At 43.9% G+C, this 24,218-nt stretch overlaps 1 protein-coding gene across 3 annotated transcripts in view; it reads right to left on the reverse strand.

Moving 5' to 3' along the window:
* Window positions 1-24,218, reverse strand: part of LOC126354472 (neurotactin) — a 234,173-nt gene that overhangs the window by 88,022 nt on the left and 121,933 nt on the right. For all 3 annotated transcript variants that reach the window (XR_007565333.1, XM_050004175.1, XM_050004174.1), the window contains exon 2: window positions 18,880-19,217. Coding sequence is in view for 2 of the 3 variants with exons in the window: in XM_050004174.1 (XP_049860131.1) it covers window positions 18,880-19,217 (338 nt within the window). In the remaining variant the exon portion in view is untranslated. The remainder of the gene's footprint in view (window positions 1-18,879; window positions 19,218-24,218) is intronic.

The raw sequence follows: 24,218 nt of genomic DNA on the forward strand, positions 1-24,218 counted from the left end.
TCGAAACCAGAGAAGGTAATTATGTTGGACATTGGAGTCTAGAGCGAATTCGACGTCTAACTCAACGCAAAGGCGTTCCATCGAGTTCAGAGCGGGGTTCCGGGCACGCCAGTCCATTTGAGCAGTAGTATTGTTCACAAACCATTGCCTCAAAGATGCGCTTTATGACAGGGTGCACTGCCATTCTGACGCAAACAATCATCGTCTCCAAACTGTTGCCCTACTGTACGCAGTACACAGTGCGCTAAAATGTGTTCGTATCCTTCAGTTTTTAGCGTTTTCTTAACCGCAATAATGGTACCACACTCTAACCACTAAACACACCCCCACACCACAACAGTACGACCTTCACACTTCACTGTTGATGCTATACACGATGGTAGGTAACATTCTATAGGCATTTGCTAATACATATCATTCGATCGGAATGCCGCAGGCTACAGTGTGATTCATCACTCCAAATCATTCGTTTCCAGTCATCGACTGTCCAGTGGCGTCGCTGTTTACATCACCTCAAGCGTCGCTTAGCGTTGACTATAGAAATTAATGACTCATGAGGACATTCTCGACCACTGTACTAAATTCTTTTAACCCCCTACGCTCAGCTATTATGCTACCAGGACTACCCGTGGCACTTTGGAACTCACGAGTGATTCCTTCCACTGATTTCTTGTGATCTTGTTTTACAACCACTCTTCGCAATGGTAGACAGTCCCTTTACGACAGAACATGAGGTCTGCCTGATCATTGTTTAGCTATGGTTGCTCCTTTGCATTTCCACTCCGCAGTCACATCACCAATAGTCGATTGGGGAGTTTTGGAAGCATTGAAATGTCGTTGATGGGTTTGTTATGCAGGTGATATCTAACAACTATTCCACGTTTTAAGTCCTTTTGCTTCCTGAAGAATACATTGTGTTGTTAATGCCGCTTTACTGACAGCAAAATACCCTCTGCCTCCTTGTACACTGACATCGAGCTGTCAACTGCGCATCACATAAGGCTGATTGAATACTTTGAATCAGATATTGTATATCTACTGACGATAGGATGATGGACAGGATTGTATTCCCGTGGATACTGTGAGGGCATTGCTAATTACGCATATAAAATTTTTTGCCATGATTTTCTTTAGTTTACTATTTTTTTATTTCGTTCATACCGGCATTTGTAATTGATGATGATATAACGTACTACTGTGGTTTTTAAATGTAAAGATGTAATTGTGATTATTTCGTTTGCCAATGGAGAAATATGTTTCTTGCTTTGTGACTGTGGAAAAGTTTGTAAATTTCTTCTTTAGTTTATAATTAATTGTGAGAAATGGAATCAAGAACATTTATAAAGATTTATGTAATTCACGATAATGATATAGCATCTGTAGACAGGGGATAGCGATATCGATATTCGAACAGAGGATGTGTAGTATAAGGTACGGGAAAGTAGAATGCGCGGGAAAGTGATACTATGTTTTTACGAAAAGCACCCGGAATTGTATGGACAGTAATATCGAACTACGAGAATGTCAATTCGCTTTACCACTGCGGTACGTAATGCCATCGCCAGCGAACTTTAAGAGCAAATAAACCGGGCTGTGAAAGCGCCGCTAGCAAGACTTTGTTGTGACCGACACGAACAGTTGCTTTTATGCGAATGACCGTTGCTGGCATTGATATTCGGGTGGTGGAGCTGCTCACTGTCGCGTTCTGTCAAGTCGTGAAAGTGGAGACTTGCAAACTGTGCAGTATATCTGACTTTCAATGACGTTACAGAAGTCTGAACAGCAAGAACAGAGTGGACATTGTTTGCGATGTCCATTACGTAAAAGAACAATTCTATGAACTGTGTATTTGCGACTACGACTATATGAATGTGACGAAGTGTGTAGTTATGAACGAAAGCGTCGTGGACAGTGCGCAAAGTGTATGAACGAACGCTGTCTACGTAATGTGCTTTACAAGAGGGCACATGTCAACAACGGTCGCATACCAGAGACTTGTGGTTCGCTAATCGCCACTGGGTTACTGGTACAGCTGTGCAGAAACTTCGTTCGCGTTTCGCCGGAGAAGATTAACAAGCGGAACCGTCTGTATCCTGCTCGCAACATCCTAACCCACCGACGTCATGCTGCCCAGCCCAACGATTCCTATGCAACGAAAAGTTAAGATATTTCGCCGAACGCTATCCCTTGATCTAAAAACTTTCTCTCTCTATTAAAAGTAGTAGAGTTATGGACTCTATTCAAATGAGTTCTTTGCCTGTTTATGTTTGTTTTCTGTTATCGAAAATAAAAGTACCATTAGTGAAGTAACAGTTGCACGGTAGTCCATGTCGAAACACCAGTAAACATAAACTTCTTTTTCTCATTATAAATATTTCTACGTGCATGTAAAAATTATTGCAGCCGCATTATTTTAGATAATTTTATATATTGTTATGAGTACAGCAATGTGATAGTAACTAATAATACAGTTTTGTCGCGATATTCGGCTGCGCGCGTAAATTACGGCGACCGCCACAATTGCCTGAGATCCGACCAATGACGTAAAAGCTACTGTTTCACCATTGGTGTATTTCCTGCCGTGAGCGCGAATCATATATGCCAGTTGTCAAAACACGTGGGGAATGTTTACACAGTATAAAAACCCTTGATATTGTATTGCTGCGAGTCGTTGTATTGAGAGATACTGGTTATACTCAAAAGTAGGTAGATGTATGGTGAATTCCCCCCAGTGTTCATGTAATTATTGACAGTGTTGTGTGTGATTCACATAATTTTGTCACCTTTTCTAAATTCTTTCAGATATTGTCTTTGATGTTTTTGAAGTTTCAGAGGGTGCATGCACAATTTTGTTGAGTCAAATTAGTTTCAAAGCAGTTTCTCGTAAAAATTCGATTTTGTCAGATCATAAACAAAGTAGGATTGTGACAAATTAATAAGTATAACAAATAGATTGGTTTTCCAACTATAATTTTGGGTGAGTTAACAGTTCAGTTTTTGATACTTATTATTCCTATGGTGTGAGGTCATCACAATACGATGCAGTAGCGAACGGTATTACTCCACGATTGCCGTCGAAAGATGTCTGTTTCATTCGCTACATTCTGCTCACTCCACACCTGAACTGTGTTCTCAACAGAATGCATCCCATTACATACTTCATATGTAATCTTTGTTCTCACACACTGGTCCCGTGTCCAGTGTTCGTGTATCCTTGCCCTTTGCGTGCATGCCAGTCCATGGAAATGGAGGAAGTGTGCCAGTCTGTATATTCTGTGTGAATGGTGCCCTATACTGTGCGGGCTACTTTTCAAAAGTAGTAGTAGCACACAACAAAACGCGCAGCATCTTTTCACCCTGCTAAAGCCACAAATCAAGAATGAGTCTTTGCAAGACGCAGATGCTGACAGTTATTACAACTGGTGACACACAAAGTCGAATTAAGCCGGAGAATTACTTTACATGCAGCCGATGCGAGTCTAGTCTGCAGCGTGGTGCCGTCAACCGTAGGAACGTCGAATCCAAATAAGACTCAGGAAGCCGGAAGTCAGGCGAATAGCAGTAGGTGTCAGTGCGGCGAGTGTAAGTAACAGAGCCGCCTGCACACACGCGGGACTTGCAGCTTGCGGCGGCTCCCGTCTGTCGTGCCGAGCTGGCCACGGGATCTCTCACGCGAAGCCTCTATGGCGACATGACAGAGTGGCGTGGGACGGCGACAGCACTGGAGCTCTCCCTGCACCTGTCGTGCACCCGCCTTCTCCCCCGTCTCATGCAGCTCTATGACTTCGCCCTGACACCCGGCTGGAGATGCAATACGCAATACGTCCAGTACAGCATGCGCCCTCTCCCCCCCCCCCCCCCCCCCCACCACCACCACATATGCGTGGAGTAAAGTTTTAATCTTCATCTCAAAATATTGAGTTACGTAATAAATTTCTTATTTATTTGGAGGTACATGTCTGCAGATCTGGCAGACTCTGAAATCCCACGATCACAGTACCGTACCACACCGCTAGAGGCACCAAAACAAAATAGTGCACATCATCCATAAAGTAATTCGCTCTCTGTGTTTCAAGGGGAACAACGTCAGAACGTTCTCATCTAGGTTGCTGGAAGTGTGCAGCAACAAAAGACTATGATACACTGACCAAATGGTTCAAATGGCTCTGAGCACTATGGGACTTAATATCTGTGGTCATCAGTCCCCTAGAACTTAGAAGTACTTAAACCTAACTAACCTAAGGATCACACACATCCATGCCCGAGGCAGGACTCGAACCTGCGACCGTAGCGGTTACGCGGTTCCAGACTGAAGCGCCTAGAACCGCACGGCCACATAGACCGGCTATACACTGACCACTCAAGTTAATCTGACCTCTTCTCAAAAGCCTGCATAGGCATGTTTTGCAGCGCAGACCGCTCCGAACGTGCAGGAAGGGAGTCAGTGAAACTTTGGAAGGTACCGACAGGGACGTGCAGCCATGCCGAGTCTAGTGCCGTGGCTATCTGCAGTAGGTTCTCGGTTGACGATTAATGACGTAAACATCCGAAGCCGGCCGGAATGGCCGAGCGGTTCTAGGCGCTTTAGTCTGGAACCACTTGACTGCTTCCGTCGCAGGTTCGAATCTTGCCTCGGGCATTGATGTGTGTGATGTCCTTAGGTTGGTTAGGTTTAAGTAGTTCTAAGTTCTAGCGGACTGATGACGTCAGAAGTTAAGTCCCACAGTGGTCAGAGCCGTTTGAACTATTTGAACAGCCGATCGAGCTCCTCCCATAGATTCTCGATCGGATTTAAATTCTGGGACTTTGGTGGTAAGCGAAGTATTGCAAACTTATTCCGGTGCTCTTCGAACCACGCACGCACACTGGGAGTTGTGTGACAAATTGCATTGTCCTGCTACTAGAACCTATCGTGCCGAGGAAAAACAAACTGCATGTAGGAGTGGACATGGTCCCCAAGAATAGATGCAGGTGACTTCTAGAATGACGAAATCACCCAGGGAAAGCCACGAAAACATTTTCAGACCATAATACTCCCTCCTCCGGTCTGGACCCTTCCGACAATTGTGGCAAGGTGTTGGCATTCACACGTCTCAGCCGATGGAGCACAAAACGTGATTCATATGAAAGGCCACCTGTTGCCACACAGTGGACTCTAGTTGTGGTACTGTGAGTAGGCTGTTTAGTTTTTTATGTTGGTGACGCCACGTAGCGCTCTGTATGAAAACCACTAGGTATGCTGTGTGCACTCTCTGGCTGGTTGGCATTGTTGGAATACTCGCTATTGTAGTGTTGGGCAGTTGGATGTGAACAGCGCGTAGCGTTGCGCAGTTGGAGGTGAGCCGCCAGCAGTGGTGGATGTGGGGAGAGAGATGGCGGAGTTTTGAGAGCGGATGATCTGGTCGTGTGTCCATCAGAGAGAGTAAATTTGTAAGACTGGATGTCATGAACTGATACATATATATTACGACTTTTGAACACTATTAAGGTAAATACATTGTTTGTTCTCTATAAAAATCTTTCATTTGCTAACTATGCCTATCAGCAGTTAGTGACTTCAGTAGTTAGAAACTTTTATTTAGCTGACAGTATTGGCGCTCGCTGTTTTGCAGTAGTTCGAGTAACGAAGATTTTTGTGAGGTAAGTGATTCATGAAAGGTATAAGTTATTGTAAGGCAGGGCCATTCTTTTGTAGGGATTTTTGAAAGTCAGTTTGCGTTGCGCAAAAAATATTGTGTGTCAGTTTCGAGTTGATCAGAATAGGTAAAGAGCGAAATGTCCGAGTACGTTCAGTTCTGCTCAGCAGTTTGAAAATCAAATAATGTAAGAGGTTTATCAGCACAGTCATTCATTAATTTTTCTAAGGGGAGGTTTCAGTACTGGAATGCAAATTTCAACATCTGTTGCCGATGAATAACCGTCAGTACGGGTGCATGGTACAGACACCTGCTCCAGAGCCCGTATGCAGCAACGTTCGCTGAACGGTCATTGAGGGGACACTGCTGGGAGCCCCTTGTTTCACCTGGGGGGCCAGTTGCTCAACGGTTGCATAAATCTGCGCAGCCGTCGTTCATCCTGTTATCTATGGGCCATGGTGCACCGCAGTTTTCTCAAAGCCGGTTTTGTTCAGTGCCGTTTTGCCAAGCACGGTATACTTAAACTGCGGCGGCAAGCGAACAGTTTACACTCTTCGCTTGGCCCAAAAGCCAATGATCACGCCCTTTTGGAAGCTAGATAAGTCTCTCCGTTTCCGCATTACGACAACGATCGCACTGTTTTCCGCGTCCCCCCCGACACGCTTTATATACCCTCAACTGCTAGTGCTGCCACCTGCTGTCCTTCAATGGTTTAAGTACGCTGACGTCCAACATAGGCTGGACCATATTAATGTGACTTTACCATGTTGTTGTTGTTGTGGTCTTCAGCCTTGAGACTGGTTTCATGCAGCTCTTCATGCTACTCTATCCTGTGCAAGCTTCTTCATCTCCCAGCACCTACTGCAGCCTACATCCTTCTGAATCTGCTTAGTGTATGAATCTCTTGGTCTCCGATTTTTACCCTCCACACTGCCTTCCAATACTAAATTGGTGATCCCTTTATGCCTCAGAACATGTCCTACCAACCGATCTCTTCTTCTAGTCAAGCTGTGCCACAAACTTCTCTTCTCATGTAGCCTGTATCAATTTAGTTATGTGGCGCTCGTGCTTCCAGTGTGGTAACAAAAGGCTGAATGACGAAGAGCGACGTTTCAGGCCACCTCTCTATGAGGAACCGGGAATCGCAAGCGGAGGACCTGGTGACGTAACATCGACATTCCATAATCGAGGCAATAGTGGAAATAATGAAAACTCTGTCATAGCTCAGTTTTCAACATCTTACACGGCATTTCGAAGACAATTGTCGCCGCACCCTGGTTTCGGCGACTGTTCACAGTTGGCTAGAAAGCCCGGCGACCTGAAGCAGCAGAGAAAATGTTGCAGCTGTCTCAGATCAGTGCAGATTATTGCTTTAGCCGCCTAATAACCATGGATAAGTGCTGGGTGTATCGATATGGCACGGAGACAAAGCAACAAAGCGAGCATTGGAAGCAGGTGCATTCACCACCGCTGGTAAATTCAAAAATCCAACCACCTTCGGACAATCTGATATTGAGTCTTTTTCGGGACTGCCATGGTGTGGTGCTAACAGATTATAGTCGCAACGGCAAAACATCACAGCAGCTTGCTATCGAAGTCTCCTGACGAGGTTACGCGAGCCTTCAAGACTAACTGTCGCGGAAAATTGTCCAAGGGTGTGTATTTGGTCCAACACTCCAAAACAGATTTTAATCAACATGGTTGGAAATGTCACCAATCTTACTTGTGATACTTACTTATGAAGAAATAGTCACGGTCGCAAAATATCATTTTAATATGACCGGTTTCGTGTGTTGCCAAGACGATAACTGCTCAGCACGTCGCCAGTTCCAGCAAATGGTGCAGTCAACCTGAAGATGGCCTATTGTATGAGCCGAAACCGGTCATTTTAAATAAATGATATTTTGCGATCGTGACTACTTCTTCACAAGTAACTCCAAAGCGGCCCAGCCCATTCTGCAATCAGTCACACATGCTCCTTTTTTGGGTTCCAAACTTTGCATCCCCCCCCCTCTTCCCCAACTTTCTCCATCGTATTCTCCTGATTGGTACCCTCTGATTTCATCATCTTTGTTCAGATGAAGAAACCATCGAGCAGAAGGCATTTGAAGAATGGCGACATTATTATTTCTGAAGAGGAACCTGAAAAGGCAACTCTACAACGAAGCCGACCGGAGTGGCGAGCGGTTCTAGGCGCTACAGTCTGGAGCCGCGCGACCGCTACGGTCGCAGGTTCGAATCCTGCCTCGGGCATGAATGTGTGTGAAGTCCTTAGGTTAGTTAGGTTTAAGTAGTCCTAAGTTCTAGGGGACTGATTACCTCAGAAGTTAAGTCCCATAGTGCTAAGAGCCATTTGAACCATTTTTTTTTTTCTACAACGAAAGTCTACTCCTAGTCATCAGTCATTGAGACGAGTGTGTCGCATTGAAGGCGGAACCTACAGAAAAGGAATAAGACTGTAAGTTTCATGGTGGAAGCTTGTTTTTTTCCGAGGTGATTTTTGAAACTTTATGTCTACACTTCGTATATCTCTAGACCGATGTTCGACAGTGGTGGACTCCTACTTTAAAGGAAGTAGAGTTCACTTTTATCCGGGAATTGGAAGAGGTTGTAATCCTTTTCCTAATGTCTTCTGTGAGGCCATAGCCCATTTCCTCTATTGCTTGTCCACGTTTGAACTCGATTCTTATGATCACAACGTCGACTGGACTACTTTCTTCCTTATTAGCGTATATCAGGAGAGAAGGCAGTCTCGTGACCATTCCGTAAGTGCCTTTTGCAGGTAATTCAGTAGTGCCTGCGAATCCCTCACTATAATACTGACGAAGGAACTACTGTTTTTTAAGGCAAGTCAGAGTTGGTAGACAGGATAACGAAAATACGAGATTTATGCGGCGTTCACTTTTGGCTGCCTTACGAAATGGTTCAAATGGCTCTGAGCACTATGGGACTTCACTTCTGAGGTCATCAGTCCCCTACAACTTATAACTACTAAACCTAACTAACCTAAGGACATCACACTCGTCCATGCTCGAGGCAGGATTCGAACCTGCGACCGTAGCGGTCGCGCTGTTCCAGACCGAAGCGCCTAGAACCGCTCGGCCGCCCCGGACGGCGCTGCCTTACGAGTCTGCGCTACCAAACAGAGCTCTTGCACCTATTGTTTGTTATTACACAGTCCGACTTGGCGCAAGTTATCTTTACGCTCTTGCGGGAATTCTTCACCCGGAGCAGATAATCTGGCCGTATGACATTATAATAGTAGTCTGCGCAGGATTACGCACTGCGAAGCACCCCGATCAAGCGCTGCGTCGCCGGCCGCCTTGCAGCGAGCGGTGCCATTGTCCGCCGCAGCTCTCTTGACGGTCCCCCTCGCAGCAGCGCTCAATAACCTGTAATAGCCGAGGCGAGCTCACTGTACAACCCGCACGGCTCCCCGCTGCACCAAACGCGACCGTCGGTGGCGGGGTGGCCGTCGGCTTGTTACCGCTTCAGCGACGTGCAGATATTAAGATGGCGGTAGTATCTTTACTCAGGTGATCCATGTGAAAATGTTTCAGACGTGATTATGGCTGCACGACGGAAATTAACAGACTTTGAACATGAAATGGTAGGTGGAGTTTGATGCATGGGACAGTCCATTTCGAAAATCGTTGTTGTTGTTGTTGTTGTTGTGGTCTTCAGTCCTGAGACTGGTTTGATGCAGCTCTCCATGCTACTCTATCCCGTGCAAACTTCTACGTCTCGCAGTACCTGCTGCAGCCTACATCCTTCTGAATCTGCTTAGTGTATTCATTTCTTGGTCTCCCTCTACGATTTTTACTCTCCACGCTACCCTCAAATGCTAAATTTGTGATCCCTTGATCCCTCAGAACACGTCCTACCAACTGATCCCTTGTTCTAGTCAAGTTGTGCCACAAACTCCTCCCCAATTCTATTCAATAGCTCCTCATTAGTTATGTGATCTACCCATCTAATATTCAGCATTCTTATGTAGCACCACATTTTGAAAGCTTCTGTTCTCTTCTTGTCTAAACTATATATCGTCCACGTTTCATTTCCATACATGGCTACACTCCAGACAAATACTTTCCTCTCTACTTCGACCATCATCAGTTATTTTGCTCCCCAAATAGCAAAACTCATTTACTACTTTAAGTGTCTCATTTCCGGATCTAATTCCCTCAGCATCACCAGACTTAATCCGTCAACATTCCATTATCCTCATTTTGCTTTTGTTGACGTTCATCTTATACCCTCCTTTCAAGACACTGTCCATTCCGTTCAACTGCTCTTCCTACTCCTTTGCTGTCTCTGACAGAATTACAATGTCATCGGCGAACCTCAAAGTTTTTACTTCTTCTCCCTGGATTTTAATACCTACTCCGAACTTTTCTTTTGTTTCTTTTATTGCTTGCTCAATATACAAATTGAATAACACTGGAGATAGGCTACAACCCTGCCTCACTCCCTTCCCAACCACTTCTTCCCTTTTATACCCCTCAACTCTTATAACTGCCATCTGCTTTCTGTACAAGCTGTAAATAGCTTTTCGCTCCCTGTATTTTACCCCTGCCACCTTCAGAATTTGAAAGAGAGTATTCCAGTTAACACTGTCAAAAGCTTTCTCTAAATCTACAAATTCTAAAAACGTAGGTTTGCCTTTCCTTAATCTTTTTTCTAAGATAAGTCGTAGGGTCAGTATTGCCTCACGTGTTCCAACATTCCTACGGAATACAAACTGATCTTCCCCGAGGTCGGCTTCTATCAGTTTTTCCATTCGTCTGTAAAGAATTCCCGTTAGTATTTTGCAGCTGTGACTTATTAAACTGATAGTTCGGTACTTTTCACATTTGTCAACACCTGCTTTCTTTCGGATTGGAATGATTATATTATTCTTGAAGTCTGAGGGTATTTCGCCTGTCTCATACATCTTGCTCACCAGATGGTAGAGTTTTGTCAGGACTGGCTCTCCCAAGGATGTCAGTAGTCTTAATGCAATGTTGTCTACTCCTGGGGCCTTGTTTCGACTCAGGTCTTTCAGCGCTCTGTCAAACTCTTCACGCAGTATCGTATCTCCCATTTCATCTTCATCTACCTACTCTTCCATTTCCATAATATTGTCCTCAAGAACATCGCCGCTGTATAGACCCTCTATACACTCCTTCCACATTTCTCCTTTCCCTTCTTGATATTCAGGCAATCGTTAGGGAATACAATATTCCGAGATCCACAGAGTCAAGATCATGCCTAGATTACTAAACTTTAGGGAAGACAGTGAGCGAAGAGCTTCACTTAACGACCGAGAGCAGCATCGAATTGCCAGTGCTAACAGACAAGCAACACTGCCCTAAATAAGCGCAGAAATCAGTGAGGGACGTACGACGAATGTATCCGTTAGGAAAGTGCTGCGAAATTTGGCGTTAATGCGCTATGACCCCAGACGACAGATGCGAGTGCCTTTGCTAACAGCACGACATCGCCTGCAACGCTCATGACCCTATCCGTTGGACCCTAGACGACTGGAAAACCGTGGCCTAGTCAGATGAGTCCCGATTTCAGTTGGTAAGAGCTGATGGTAGAGTTCAAGTGTGGCGCAGATCGCACGAAGCCGTTGACCCAGGTTGTCAACAATGCACTGTGCAAGCTGGTGGTGGCTTCATAATGGTGTGGGCCGTGTTTACATGGACTGCACTGGAGCGCTGGTCTAACTGAACCGATCACTGCCTGGAAATTGTTATGTTCGACTACTTGGAGACCATCTGCACCCATTCAACAATGGAATTTTTATGCACGAAAATGCGCCATGTCATTGGGCCACAGTTGTTGGCAACTGGTTAGAAGAGCATTTGGGAAAATTCGAGCGAATGATTTGGCAACTCAGATCGTGGTTAAACTCCTGCACCGGCAACACTTCCACAATTATGGACGGCTCAGTATTTCTGACTGGGACTTCAAACGAGCCGGCCGTTGTGACCGAGTGGTTCTAGGCGCTACAGTCTGGAACCGCGCTACCGCTACGGTCGCAGGTTCAAATCCTGCCTCGGGCATGGATGTTTATGATGTCCTTAGGTTAGTTAGGTTTAAGTAGTCCTACGTTCTAGGGGACTGATGACCTCAGATGTTGAGTCCCATAGTGCTCAGAGCCATTTGAACCATTTTGAACTTCCAAAGAGTTGTTGAGTCCATGGCATGTCGAGTTACTAACTACGTCAGGCAAAAGGAGGTCCTACATGATATTAGGAGATATCCCATGACTTTTGTCACCTCAATGTATTTAATGGTCACGTCTGGAATTTTTGTAATAAATCAAGTTATTTTTCCATACTCTTGGTGGCTGACTTGTGTCGCCACGATAATCGAAGGGTCAACCCTTGACGTTGCACGCTGCTCTATTTTTATCGTTAATACCAGTTAGGAATTCATAATATTCATCAACACACAGCATTAAGAATTTGCGACGCTAGTCGGGCGCTAAAGACTTTGTGGTCGTGCCATGGCAAAACCGGCAGCAACATCACTGGAGCACTCATAAAGTGTTAGTAATCACATCCTTCAAATGAAGGGGATCCTTTTCTAAGGACTGAAATGACAAAATAAAGTTACGTGATTAATCTTTCGTATGTTCCCCGCGGCACATTACCGTAGCACGCCGCAAGAGCAGCCTAAACGAAATGGTGTATTCCGTCAGTAAATTGGATTATGCAGCCGTAATTCGCTTTTTGCATTTCAAGGTGGATAACGCTGCAACGGGCCTCTTTTCGATGGCGTAAGTGTACAGAAGCAACACGATGTTTAGGCAGCGCAGGCTGCAAAAACCCAACACTCAATCGTCAGCGTCAGTCTTTTCTGAACTGCCGTGGTGTCGTACTAACATATTATACTCTCGACGAAGACCCATGGCGAGCTGTCTAAGGAGGTGTTTTTGCTACACGACATCGCCAAGGCTCATTCTGCACACTGAGTTGCCGTCACGGTAGCTCAGCGTTTTCGGTCAGGGCGTTACCCGCCCTCTGTAATAAAGAAAAACTGAGTGAACGGATCAACGAAGAGCCTGAACGGGTGTCAGCGGACGTACGCCACGAACAATATAGAACAAAATGAGATCAACAACAAAAAACGAAACAAAAATAATGAGAGGTGGACCTGTTGGGTAGCACACTGGACTCGCATTCGGGAGGACGACGGTTCAATCCCTCGTCCGGCCATCCTGATTTAGGTTTTCCGCGATTTCCCTGAATCGCTCCAGGCAAATGCCGGAATGGTTCGTTTGAAAGAGTACGGCCGACTTCCTTCCCCATCCTTCCCTAATCCGATGAGACCGATGACTTCGTTGTTTGGTCTCCTCCCCCAAACAATCCAACCCATTCTGCACAAGGGAGTCATATATGCTGCTTCTTTAGCCTGTCAAAGTTTGCTTCGCTCCCCGTATTCTTTTTCGTTCCTCGCATGAAGAAAGTGTTGCTTGCCAGCCATTTTCAGAATGACGGCTTTCCAGGTGGAAAATTTCCTGGAAAGCCAAAATGGAGCCTTCTACAACCTAGGGTACTGTCAAGTCTTGCAACTGCAAAAATATGTCGCGTTGAAGGGTCAGTGTATAGAGAAGACTAACACCAAACTTCATGGTCGCAGCTTGAACTTTTCGAGAAGTAATTAAAATTTGATACCTACCTGTCGTACACCGGCAGCTAAGACTGACGTGTGACTTTCTGTTCAACATCCTTCAAATGAAGGGGATCCTTTTCTAACTCACATATGACGTTGGTACACATGACACCTTATTTTAGTTATATTGGTACATGTTGCACAATAATGTAGATCAAGTGTGAACTTGACCTACAGAATTGGGCTTTTGTAAACTAGACGTGTTCTGGGAGTTTTGCACAAATGAATAAAGTGGAACACCATGCGAACATTTTTGAAGCAGTTTATCCACAACAGGAATTCATTCAAATTTAGCGGAAGTTTATAAAGAGCATGCGCCGTCATTTCAAGCAGTCAAAAAAAAAAAAAAGGCGAATTATTCCTGTCATGGCTTTACTTGCGAAGATGGTCTATGTAATGAGCTGGACTGTATTTGGTTTCCAAGTACAGCACTCTAAGGTAATGGAAAATTGTGTTGTTCTGTATTCGTTGTATGTATCGAATTTTCACGTTTATTATGACGATTAACGTTGAATTTATTATAAACACTAGTTAACGATTTTAATTATGATACTGTAATTAATTATATTTTTCGAACAAACCTAATACATTACCGTGTACTTGAATTGCGGATTATCCGCAGAACTCTATTATCTGCATTTTTCAATTTCCCAAATACTGTGGATAATCGAGTGATTACTGTACTGGACGATGGTTGATAATGTGGTGCACGTTACAGAAAGTTTTGTGAAAGATGGGTGGCACATTTTCTGATTGCTGACCAAAAGCAAATGCGTCAAAGAGTTTTTGGGGATATGTTTAGACGGTGCAGAAAGAGATATTGATGGATCAGATGGCGCCAGAAACGAAATAGCAGTGGGTGTGAGCCATTCGCTCTGAGCCAGAGGAAAGACTAAGGCAGAAGGAAAGATTACAGCCAAAGTTTTCTAGATTTCAAAACGAGTTGCTCTTGGTGATTACCATGCACGAGATAAAGCAAACGCTGGTGAACTGTACGTGTATCTTCTGGACCACTGAGATGGAAAATTACATTCGGGAAGGCCTGTAGAATGAAAAAGTTCAAAAATATGTTTTGGTCATTGGAAAAATGAGTGACATGAGTCAATCCTTTTTGTGTAATCAGCATTATTCCGTAGTTTTGGCAGCCTCCGACGTTCGTCTGTTTCCGCCTACAAAGAAAATTGTGGACGGAAGACCTTTTGTGTGTAGTACGGAGGTAATGGAAGTCGCTTCATCTGCTCAATGCAAACACCTTCGCAAGAAAAGCATTTTACCGGAGGACGGCGAAGTCAAAAACAGAGATCGTTCTTTTTACCTGAAACACGTTCTTTCATCACCAGGCCGAAATATTTTCAGCATGTCTTCATGTTGTTACTACTTTAACACTATTTGTGCCTCTATCAGTTTTTTCTTTGTTGAAAAATCACGTTTACACATAATTGTATTACTCAATTTATTACACAACCAGTTTGAGTCATAAACAGACCCTCTTCGAGAGTGTTGTAAAATCATAATCAGATGCATGGCAATTCATAACCACTGACTAGCATCATGTAACAAACTAGTAGCTGCATTTAACCTTAAATCAGGTGCACATGTAGGGCACAGTCCATCTGTGGCAAAGAACATGACAATATTGTCCTGAGGATCGTCTGTTTGTGACAAAACTGGTTGTGTAATAAGATCAGTAATGCAGCTGTAAGCAAGCAAGGTTCTTCAACGATTTTACAAGGCGTTAGCATTGCTTCCTCACAATAATGTTCATTTTCTCTAGTTTTCCTCTCGCGTTTTACAGTGAACGCAACTTCTGAGTGATTCTGACAGGCCAGACCCTCTGTGGTGGAACGTTTGTCACTCAAACAATATGTGATTGGTACTCCAGTCCTTCAGCGTACGGAAGTGCAGCAAAGCACATCGAAACGAAAAAAGCGCTATCGTCGAATCCTGTAACCAGTTGGTCTGGACGTCAAGAAGGCTTTTTCACGTGTGACGAACGCATACAGAACGCCCTCACGCGCTTTTACAATCAGTGTTCTGACTCACAGTCGTCGCAGTGGAGATTAAACGACGTTGGGCAGACACAAAGGGCAGCCTACAACGAGGTGGGACCAGCCACGCACCCACTCCCGCTCCCGTGCCTGCCATGCGTGCACGCACCGCACCGCACGTGAGCAGTCGGGCGATACAAAGATCACAATCGTCAATTTCAGAACAGCGCCAGCCGGTGTATTGCTACTCGTCCTGATTGTATGGTCGTTGACGGGCTGGTTTGGTGAAATTGAAATACTTGGGCGGTAGCAGTTCCACGTTTGTGTGTAGACTGGCGATATACTATTAGACTTTCATAAAAACGTCATCCACACAAATCCCAAGATTGCAAGAGCCAACAAGCGCGGGAATTATCACACAATCAGCTTAACAGCTCATTGATTCAAGTTGCTGACAAGAATGATACACAGAAGAACGGAAAAATGATATTGAGGATCTGTTAGATGACGATCAGTTTGGCTTTAGAAAAAGTACAGGCACCAGAGACGCAGCTTTGACGTTGCGGTTGATAAGGCATGCAAGGTTGAAGAGAAATCAAGACACTTTCATAGGATTCGTCGATCCTGAAAAAGCGTTGTGCAAGATGTGTTAAATCCTAATAAAAATAGGGACAAGCTGTAGGGAAATATGGGTTAAATACAACTGTACAAGAACCAAGAGGGATCAGTGACAGTCGAAGATCAAAAGCGAAGGGCAGGGATAATGGTGTAAGACAAGGTTGTAGTCTTTCGCCCCTGTTGTTCAATCTATGCGTTGAAGAAACAATGACGGGAATAAAGGAAAGGTTCAAGAGTGGGATTAAAGATCAGGGAGAAAGTATATATAAGTTTCGCTGATGACATTGCTATCTTCAATGAAAGGACCTGTTGGTTGAATCCTACTATGTACAGAATATGGACTGAGAGTAATCGAAGGGAGATGAAAGTAATAAGAAGCGGTAGAACTGAAAACAGCGAAAAACTTAACGTAATAATAGATGATCACGAATTAGATGAAGTTCAGGAATTCTGTTACCTAGGCAGCAGACTAGTACAGGAAGAGAGGGCAGTCCTGGCCCGAAGACGTCTACTAGTAACAAATATAGCTCTTAATTTGAAGAAGGAATTTTTTAGAGTGTACGTTGCAATCACAGCATTGTACGGTAGTGAGACATGAACTATGGGAAAACCGGAACAGAAGAGAACTGAAGCATTTGAGATGCGGTGCTGCAGAAGAACGTTAAAAGTTAGGTGGACTGATAAGGTAAGAAATGAGGCGGTTCTCCGCAGAATCGTCGAAGAAAGGAATATATAGAAAATACAGACAAGAAGAAGGGACAGGATAATATGACATATGTTAAGAGATCAGGGAATGACTTCCATGGTACTAGAGGGAGCTGTAGAGGTTAAAACCTGTAGACGAAGACCGAGACTGGGTTACATCCAGCAAATAATTGAAGACGTAGGCTGCAATTGCCATTCTGAGATGAAAAAGTTGGCATCTAGCGAGGCCCAGAATTAAACGAAATGTAAAGTTGATGCAGCCTGTCAAAGCACATGAAGATGAGCCGCCAGGGCTCGAAATGCATCGTGCATTTTAATCAAATGAGGTTTGCTTTAAATACAATCTGTAACGGTCATGAGCGTTGGTTACCTTTTAGTTTGGACGTGGTGTGTTGATGTCAGTCTAGAATACCTTTAAGGCAACAAAGACGCCATTATCAACATCTCACTGAGTTTGGACGAGATCGTGCAATAGGGCTTCATGTTCCTTCAGCGATATTGTAGTAAGACTTTGCAGGAATGTGCCACTATACAGGATTGCTGATAGTGGTGGTCGGGAGAATGTACGGTCGCAAAAGACCGGGCTCCAGACAGCCATGTGGCACTACCCAGAGGAAAGACCATCGTGTTCGGCGTATGGCTCTGGCGCATCGTACTGCATCTGCAGCAGAAATTTGAGTAGCCGTTGGCACCACAGTGACACAATCAACTGTTACAAATTCGTTACTTCAAGGGCAGCTCTGAGCCAGACGAACTGTAGCGTGCATTCCTCTGACCCCAAACCAAAGACATTTGCGACTTCAGTGATGTTAAGTGAGAGCTCATTGTAGGGCTGGGGGAAGATCTGTTGTCTTTTCTGATGGAAGCTGGTTCTGCCTCGGTGCCAGTGACGGTCGTGTGTTGGTTATAGGGAGGCCAGTTATGGACCTACAACCAACCTCTCTGCATGGTCTGAGGTGCGATTTCGTACGACAGCAGGAGCACTCACGCGGTTATCCCACGTACTCTGACTCTAACTTTGTACGTCAGTACAATGGACGTTGCGGATGGGCGTGTACGGGTATGGAGACAACCTCATGAATCCATGGACCCTGCATGTGAGCAGCGACTGTTCAAGTTGGTGGAGGCTCTGTAATGGTGTGGGGTATGTGCAGTTGCAGTGATGAGGGACCGCTGATACGTCTACATACGACTCTGACAGCATCCTATCTGATCACTTGCATCTTTTTATGTCCACTGTGCATTCTGACGGACTTGAGCAATTTCAGCAGGACAATGCGACACCCATCCCGGCGGAGGTTCGAGTCCTCCCTCGGGCATGGGTGTGTGTGTTTGTCCTTAGGATAATTTAGGTTAAGTAGTGTGTACGCTTAGGGACTGATGACCTTAGCAGTTAAGTCCCATAAGATTTCAAACACATTTTTGAATGCGATACCCACACGCACAGAATTGCTACAGAGTGGCTTGAGGAACACCGTTCTGAGTTTAAACCCTTTCGCTGGGCACGGGACTCCCCAGAGGTGAACATTACTGAGTATGTCTGGGATGGCTTTTAACGTGCTGTTCAGAAGAGATATCCACCCCCTCGTAATCATACGGATTTACGGACAGTCCCGGTGTATTAATAGTGTCAATTCGCTCCAGCACTATTTAAAACAGTAGTGTAGTCCATACCACGCCGTGTTGTGGCATTTCTGCGTGCTCGCAGGAGCCCTACACGATATTAGTCACGTGTACCAGTTATATATATATATATACAGGGTGAGTCGCGTAAGATGTAACACCCCCTTTATTCCGGGGGCGATCGCACGTATCAGCATGCGGTTTGCTTAAAAGAGGGCGGATGAGGATTTAACCTACGTAGCGTAGGGCGTGCATGGTGCACAGAGCACGGCAACTCGGCCCGAGGGTCGCGCGAGGCGTCTTTTAAGTGAAGTTTGAATCACAATAGCAAGATGCGTTACATCACTATACGCGTCTTTCCAGAGCGTTCGAATGAAGGCAAAAAAAGTATAGCGTCCCATTTAAGAAACATGTACTTGCCTCATTATCGCGGTCAATATAAAAGTTGTGATTATTGTGCATGTACCAAAGTATGTTCCCCATAGTCGGCTAAGACTCGCCAAATACCGCTTGTCGATACGTGCAATAGCCCCCGGAATAAAGGGGGGTTACATCTTACGCGACTCACCCTACTTATGAAAAAACAGATCATCTTTGAAATAAAGCGATCTAGATCGTAACTACAAGCACTGTGCGGGCCTGACCTTTGTCTTCTCGCGGGAGCGGCTGCGGAGGAATCCCGGGATGCGGATGCCGCCGATGGGGATCTTCTTCTTGCCGGCGGACTGCGGCTCGTGGTCGGACTCCTCGAGCACGCGCCGCATCTTCTGCACGCCGCCCACCTCCGGCTGCTGGCCGTCGCCGCCGCCGCCGCCGTCGCGGTCGCGGTTCTCCGCGTTCAGCATCTGCTCGCGCTCCTCGTCCTCTATCTCCTTCTTGTCCTCGCTCTTCTTCTGCTCCTCCTCCTCGTTCGTCTTCTCCTCCTGCTCCTGCGGCTGCTGCTTCTGCTCTGCCGGCGGGGCGTCAGAACTCATCGTGCCGCCTGCAACAGATCGCCGCACGGTGGCAATTAGTATCTCGCTCGCACTTCTCGTCTAGTGTATGTACGGCTGTGACACGTACTGGTCAACAACTCCTCACCACGAATTTTCATATAAATGTAGCCCAGTCTTATTCATATTGATAACTAGTCGACACGTTGTAAGGTGTCTGTATGAGTATTTTTTGTAATCTTTGCCACATTTAGCCTGGGTCCTGGGCACATTTGAGGAGGAGATCTCTGTGGACTACCAGAGTTGACGTTTTTAACGGTTGATGACGTCTGTAGGATACCACTGCGAGAACAAAGACTGCTAAACATCGGGCGAAGCATCACTTCCGGTGCGTCCAGTAGCGTCTCGTCCGTATACACATTGACAGAAATCGAAACAAGTTGTAGGATCTCGGTATCCCGCAACCGTGTTGTCAATATGGGCATGTGATATGGTACGCTTCAGTTGGTAAGACAGCAAATGCTGTTGGCATTTGCGTTCGGTCATTACAACTACGAGTGCAAGAAAATGCGTGTGTTTCTCACTAGACGCATTTCCGTTGTTGAATTAAAGCGCCATCAGTGGTCTGATATTTACAATTTGATTTGTTTTTCAGGTAAAAAACAGTTAACAAGTTGTTGGTGTTTGCTTACGGTAATTTCTGCTTGGTTTCTCACCTACATCAGGAAATGCAGTCTACTAGCACGTCTTTGGCGTCTACCATAACAAATTCACGCATAAAATAAGTAACACATTCAGAAAACAAGATATAAACCTTGCTTACAAAACAAACAATCCAATAAAAAAAGCACATCCCAAAACCGAAATCAAAACCAGACAGACGTCAACAATCTATTACCTATCAGCTCAGGTGCAGAGATTTCGAAAAAATATAGACTGGAATTATGGGCAGGATATTTGACACAAGATATAAAGAACACATCAGAGCACTGATCTACAGTAGAAACCATTGAACATTTCCAGGTCATTTAAAACAGGAATACCACAGAACGAGTAATAATGAAAAAGATATGAACATCGTAAGAATCAGTAAAGGCAGATACCCGCTCCCTTTCCAAGAAAATTTCCATACACACAAAGCATTAATACAAAATAAACAGTCAGTCAATGACCAAATAAATACTGGGACCCAGACACAATATAAAACAATAGAAAAATCGCATAAAAAGAAAACAGCCTTCCCATTTATTCATCCTCTCCAAAGAGCCTTTCCATTTCTTCATCCTCTCCCCGCCCCCCCCCCCCCCCCCCCCCCATTTTCATTTCACTTCTTGCTGCTCGCCTTTCTCTCCAACTCACTCTCCATCACACTACTGTGTACTTCTGTCCACTCACCTTTGCTTGTCCCTCCACTATGTATTCACCACAAAAAAACACTCCATCACTATTCCATCATTACTCTTACACAATATATAAATACACAGCAACATAATTAAATAGAATAACACACATATAAACAAATTTAAAAAATGTAGGTCAAAGACAAACTAGTGGCAATGTTGGTAACACTACAAACCATAATATATACGTAGAAGTATAACAATAAACAGCGATGTACGAAAAAGTGTGTTGTGCAAAGCGTATAAAATGCATAGTTCTGGAAAGAAGCGAAAAATTAGGCTAAGACTATAAGAATCGAATGAAAAAAGTAGCAAATGATCTACTAGTTGATGGAATTTAATGATGTAAGCGAAAAACCAAACGGAAATTACCGTAAGCAAACACCCACAACTTGTTAACTAACTGTTGTTTGATCTTAAAAACTAATCAAACTGTAAGTATTTGTAATTGCAGACCACTGTTGATGCATATGGTGAGAAAAACACGCATTTTATTGTAGTTGTAATGATAGAACGAAAATAACTTCAGGAACGGTAAAGCAATTAAGGACAATATGACCACACAAATGAAGAAGTGATATATGTACAGGACGACATGACCTTGAGTATCAGGTTACACTGATAAGGTCATCCAGTTTAAGGTAACCCAGTTGGTCTCCTTGGTGTCCTCACTCATTCTCCCTCACGGTACCACCGGGAAATGATCAACGTCACCCAGGCAACTGTGCAACTTACATTCAAGGTCAAATTCGTCCCGATGTGTGTCAGTGTGCTTTGGAAAGGGTACTCACCGGACGCAATGTGATGCGTCGCCCGATGTTTACCTCTTCTCGTACAGCCACTGGTATATTACTGGCATCACTTGCTTACTGCCTTGCTTCATTCTGGGCGCGAGTCTTTACTTGGGCTTGTTGTATTAGCAGCGATGGTGCAGAGTCTCACATTCAGGATGTTGTTCTCTCAGTCTAAGGGCACTGGGAAATGTGTGCTACTCCAAAATTAAGTACTAGAAGTGGTTGCTAGGTCAGGGACTACCAGTAAATGTAATGGTTCCATTATCAAACTACTGGTAAGCTAGCTACCCACCCGAAAGTGTGATTTTACACACTACTACTGTCAAATAAATGATTAAATACAACGGATTTACAAACATTACTTCACAGATAGCATGTATAGTTGAAAATATCTTATTTATTTATTTTTAAATTTAATGTAGAAAATGGAGTCAACCAGATCAGAACAAAAAATAAGGCACTATGTTGGTAAGGCAGTTTTCAACATTTAATTGAGTGAAAGTCTTGCAGACCACAATGTTTGAAATACACTGATCAGCCAGAACATTTTGACGACCTACCTAGCACTCAGGATAAAGCAATATCAGCTGAAGCAAACCGTATTAGCTACGATAGTAAATGTGTGAGCGATATGGCTATAGAATATTTTTCATTTCGCGACTCAAAATGTCGAAATTCAATTCATAGTAAACAGAACATTGTTTAGGCATTTATTTTAGGATTACTAAGCGTGGACTCAGTATAAGTGATATGTCATGGAGCATGGCATAATGACCAAAAAACTTTAATAACTGCAACTACCGATAGCCAGGGTAGGGCATCAGTTTACTCGAATTGCCGCATACTACAAATTGCGCAATACAGACAGCAGAAGAAAGTTCGGATAAATTTATTACAATGGCAGTTATTATTGCTACCGAGGTCAAGGGGAGACGGAAGGCAAGTGGGATTCAAAAATTCGATTTTTAGATTTTAGCACATTTGAAATTCCCGGTCTTTCCTGTGTGAAACAGTTTTTGTTTTATATAAATAGGACAATTTTTTCGTGAGATATACAATCTGACATTTAAATGCCACGCGTTCCTTTTTGCGCCATGCAGAGATAGTGCACAGCATTTAATTAAATTAAATGAAATTAAACCCATATTAAAAGACCTTTGTAAAGATACCTTGTTGAAGAAATGTCTTCATGGGAAAACCCAAAATTTAAATGAATGTGTGAATTATGGCAGGAACCGGTTACCGAAAACTGTATTTGTTCAGCTTACAACCCTCAAATTTGATATTTATGATGCTATTTTATGCTTCAACGATGGTGTAATTAGAAAACGGGATGTTTTGGAATTATTGGGCATAAAATCTAGTGGACATATTGCAAAGTCCTCTGTGCAAATAGATAACGAGATAATCCGCAAAGCAGATATTGCTAATTTAAAATGCACAAAAGAAGCCAGACAGAAAAGAAGAGGGACCAAGACAAGAAAAGAATATCAGTATGATTCAGATGATTCTCAGTATGGTGCAGGAAAATATTAGTGGTAAGTAATTCTCATCAACAACTATACTGGAATTTCAATATTAAACTTTAAATGGATTTTTCTCAAAACTACATTTATTATACTTTCAGGTACCATTATTTGATAAAGTAATGGGGTTAGAAACATGATTTGGTCGATTTGTACTGTATATGGTAATAAGTTATTACAAGTAAATTACTTTTGAATACATTAGTTTTACTTTTGAATACATTAGTGATTCTCCAACAGAAAGAGGTTCCTTCTCAGTGGTCTGAAGATGACCACAGTAGTGGTGGAAACCGGTCACCTTGATAAATAAATCGTGATCAAGACTGTTTTTAATAGTAAATAAAAGTTATTACAAGTAAATTGAGAACCATCAAACAATCATAAACTGTTTTATAATAATTAATGTACAAAAAAGTTAAATTTTACTAACGAAAGAATAATTTTTTTTTCTTCAAAACCGTAAGAGGTATTATGTTCATTTTACTTGTAAATTGAGGCATATATGTTATATATATGCAGTAAAAATTTCATTGTTTATCATTTAAAGTTCTTGTGAAAAGTATACCTGTTCAAAGAGTAAAATAGTATTGGCAGAATAGGGATAAAAATTGCCTTCCGTACAACTTTAAAGAAATTTTTTTGCCCTCTGAACGTTTCCCTCGTCTCTGTTATGTACGTTAGCAACTTCGTCTTCAAGGTGAACGCTGCGCCACCTTCCTTTTACAAACGTGGACTATTAATAACATAAACTATCACAATTGTTTCGTATTTTGGTGTTCCGTTCATTGGGAAGCAGAGATACTTCACGTTGTCTGTTTGTGAGTGCTGACACGAGGACGGGGCGTGGCTGTTGGCGACGCACAAACGCCCACCGGAAGCCGCTTTCTTTTGAGTTCACGCTGCCGCCTGGACGTGACGTCGTAAAGCGAGAAAACACTCGGCGCGTCGTGCAGCGTGGCGCGAAAATAGCCATTGCGGGAGCGCACGTAGAGGTTAGCACCCTGCAGACGGGCGGTGCCTTCCTAAGGGCATCAACGGCGCCGCACAGAGCTGTCGACTGTCCAGCACCTGCACCTGTCTAGCGACCACCACAGCCGCCTACATGTCCACTGGTTCATTCGATCTTACAGTTAACGACGTACAGGTACGCGCAGTTTGATACATCACATACAGGGGCGCATAAAAATAGGGAAACAACATAAACACATCACCATGTCTAATACATTGTAGGAAAACCGTTGGCATTCAGACCAGCCTCCAGTCGTCTCGGAATCGATAAATCAGCCTTGGGTGGTTTTCAAGGGAGTCTAATACCATTCTCCCTGGAAATA

Source organism: Schistocerca gregaria, chromosome 3, assembly GCF_023897955.1.
Source record: "Schistocerca gregaria isolate iqSchGreg1 chromosome 3, iqSchGreg1.2, whole genome shotgun sequence".
Taxonomy (NCBI): domain Eukaryota; kingdom Metazoa; phylum Arthropoda; class Insecta; order Orthoptera; family Acrididae; genus Schistocerca; species Schistocerca gregaria.